This window comes from Meles meles, chromosome 17 (assembly GCF_922984935.1).
Source record: "Meles meles chromosome 17, mMelMel3.1 paternal haplotype, whole genome shotgun sequence".
NCBI classification, from domain to species: domain Eukaryota; kingdom Metazoa; phylum Chordata; class Mammalia; order Carnivora; family Mustelidae; genus Meles; species Meles meles.
This window is the reverse complement of record NC_060082.1, coordinates 48,120,004-48,122,787: the sequence shown is the minus strand read 5'-3', so window position 1 is coordinate 48,122,787 and position 2,784 is coordinate 48,120,004. Positions and strand designations below refer to the sequence as shown.

The following is a 2,784-nucleotide window of genomic DNA, read 5'->3' as shown; positions in this document are numbered from 1 at the left end:
TCCTGTTCTTTTTTTGGTGGGGAGTGCACCTATAACATATATTTATTTGTTTGTTTGTTTATTTAATTTTTTTCAGTGATCCATAATTCATTGTTTATGCACCATACCCAGTGCTCCATGCATTACGTGCCCTCCTTAACGTGCCCACCGCCACGCTCTTACATATGATCTTTTCAGGGAGGAATAATTTAGATGTAATAACAGGCACTAATCTGAATTTTTGTAGATATAAATGTCAATCTAACTGTCACCCAGGTCAACACATGGAATTTTTCCAGAATTCCAGGAGGTTATCTCATGTCTTCTCACAGCCAACAGCTTCCCAAATGGAACCACTATTCTGGCTTCTATTACCATGAGTTAATTTTGCATGGTTGAACTTCATGTAAATGGAATTGTGCAGTTTCAATTCTCACCTGGTATCTGTGAGATTTATTTATATTGCTGAGTAAGGCAAAAACGTATTCCTTTTATTGTTATAAATTACACCACAATTTACCTATCTATTCAACTGTTCGGTTTTTTGGATAAGGCTACCATGACAATTACAGTACATGTCTTTTGGAAGATACACGTACTCATACCTGTTGATTATATATCTAGGAGTAAAACCGATGGGTCCTAGGATACATAGCTGTTTTGCTTAGTACATACTGTCAAACAGTTTCCCCAAGTGGTAGTGCTGGTTTATGCTCTCACTAGTAACATATAAAATTCCAGGTTTCCATATCTTTTCCAGCACTAGTTACTGTAAGTCCTTTAAGTTTTAGTCATTTTAAAGAGGTGTAAAGTGTTATCTCAGTATTGTTTTTTTTTTTTTTTGCTATTGTTTTACTTTGCATTTTTTTGATGACTGATTACCGGTATAGTTTTCATGTAAAATTAATCGCATGATTTAGCTCTATTGAATTTGCTTTGGATTGCTACTTGGTTATCCCATGAATTCAGTACTCCAGCTAGCTTTTTGCGACCCACTCATTTGTTTATGTCATTTATCTTCCAAGTCTCCATCATACAGGATGTGGACAGATTGTGGTATCAAACCCCTCTGAGTTGATATCCGTGCTTTGATTGGCATTCCTGGGTAGGCCATTCAGCCAGTTCTGAAATCAACCCAACTGTATGATTATCAGCTCACATTTTACCATGCTTTCAATAAAGTTATCTAGAAGTACTAAAATTCAGATCCTTGCACACCTATAGTAATCTTCTGATCTATCAGTCTCGTCAGTATTCCTATCAAAAAATGAAGTCAGTTTAAGTTGGTATTCTTTGTGAATCCACATGTCCCCCATTAATCATTTATTCCCTCTTTGTGAGTCCACAAATCATACTTTTGATTTCCTAATGGTATATCTTTCACTTTATAAATGTAGGACAGTATTGCAACTTCTGGTTTTTTATAGTTCTATGGTCTTATTAACACAAATACGTTGTGCACATAAGCTATCTCTTCATTTTCTTCCCTGTACAGCCTGGCATCGGGACTGGTGACTCTGATGGCAAGCCAGGTGGCTCTTTCCATAATAGCTTTGTGGTTCTTAGAGGAGCCATTGTGAGCAATCTCTGCATAGTAAGATTTGTTGCGTATCAGCAGCACTTCAAGCTTCTTGACATTGTGGACGAGGAACTTCTGGAAGCCACTGGGCACCATGTACTTTGATTTCTTGTTGCTCCCATAACCAGTGTTGGGCCTCAAGATCTGCCCCTTGAATTTTCTGTGTATCCTCTTGTCAATGCCTCTGGATTTCCACCAGCTGCACTTAATTTTGACATATTGGTTGGGCTGGTGCTGGATGAACTTCTTGGTCCTCTTTTTAACAATCTTGAACTTCACCAGAGGTCTGAGGGTGGCCGTGATGCTGAGTAGGAGAGGGCTACCATCACTGCAGGCAGCATGGGTGAAGAGTGAACATTTGCAACTTCTTTCTTGAGACCGAAGTATGGTTTACAATGGTCTCCTTGTTTCTTTTGATTGCTGCGTTTAAACTGACTTTCTTTTTTATGAATGGAATCCTTCCATAAAGATTTTAAAATAGCTCATGAGTTGACAACTATATAATAAGTATGTTCTGGGAGGATGAGCATTAAGAAGTATTTTGCAATGTAAATAATCATTCACTAATTTATCTCTAAACTTGAATTTCTAATTATATGATTTTCCTAGTCACATAGACACCAACATTTTACTTTTGCAAATGGACAGAATGATGAAAATGACCGAGAATGGGAAAGATTTAAAAAAAGAAAAAGAAGGTAGTTCAAAACTATAAACCACTGGAGATCATTTAATGAAGTTAACTTGATCTATTAAGTTGGAGCTCAGTGGGCTTAGAGAGATAGTCAACTTTTAAAGTGTCTCAGGCATTAAGAGAATCTGGTTTAGCCCCGAGAAATCTGGAAGCAATAACAGAAATAACCAAGCTGTATGATACCACTAGTTGCTATGTTTCTTTGTGCTTTAAGCAGGAAAAGTAAACATTTCATGGCACATATCCAGTTGGCTAGAAGAGCTGCCGTAATCAACTGAAGAGTTTTTGGCCACCATAAACCCCAATTAACCTTGTAGTTTATGCTTCTCATTATATTGTATAATAATAAAATTATTGAATTAAAAAGAAGCTAGAGGTTATCTAATTTAGTCTTTAAAATTTACCTATGAGGAAACTAATACTCAAGGAAGCCAAATGATTTAAGTTTTACCACCCAAGGACTGTTGAAGAAGCAGACAGACAATGTTTCTGCTGTCATGAAGAACACATTTTAGTCGAAAGGGCACACAGG

The 2,784-nt window shown here is 36.9% G+C and overlaps 1 protein-coding gene across 1 annotated transcript; it reads right to left on the bottom strand.

Moving 5' to 3' along the window:
* Positions 1-1,408: 1,408 nt before the first annotated feature.
* On the bottom strand, positions 1,409-2,548 carry LOC123927616 (60S ribosomal protein L32-like). Its single transcript, XM_045982296.1, has 2 exons — positions 2,493-2,548; positions 1,409-1,886 (listed from the first exon to the last, which is right to left on the bottom strand). Exons 1-2 carry the CDS (start codon positions 2,546-2,548, stop codon positions 1,409-1,411), a joined length of 534 nt encoding a protein of 177 aa, XP_045838252.1.
* Between the last annotated feature and the right edge of the window lie 236 nt (positions 2,549-2,784).

Bases quoted from the DNA above. Each gene is read 5' to 3' on its own strand.
- LOC123927616 (XM_045982296.1), bottom strand. From the start codon at position 2,548: ATGGTGGCCAAAAACTCTTCAGTTGATTACGGCAGCTCTTCTAGCCAA. The intron at 1,887-2,492 runs GTGCCATGAAAT...TGCTGCCTGCAG, and splicing joins TCTTCTAGCCAACTGGATAT to TGATGGTAGCCCTCTCCTAC.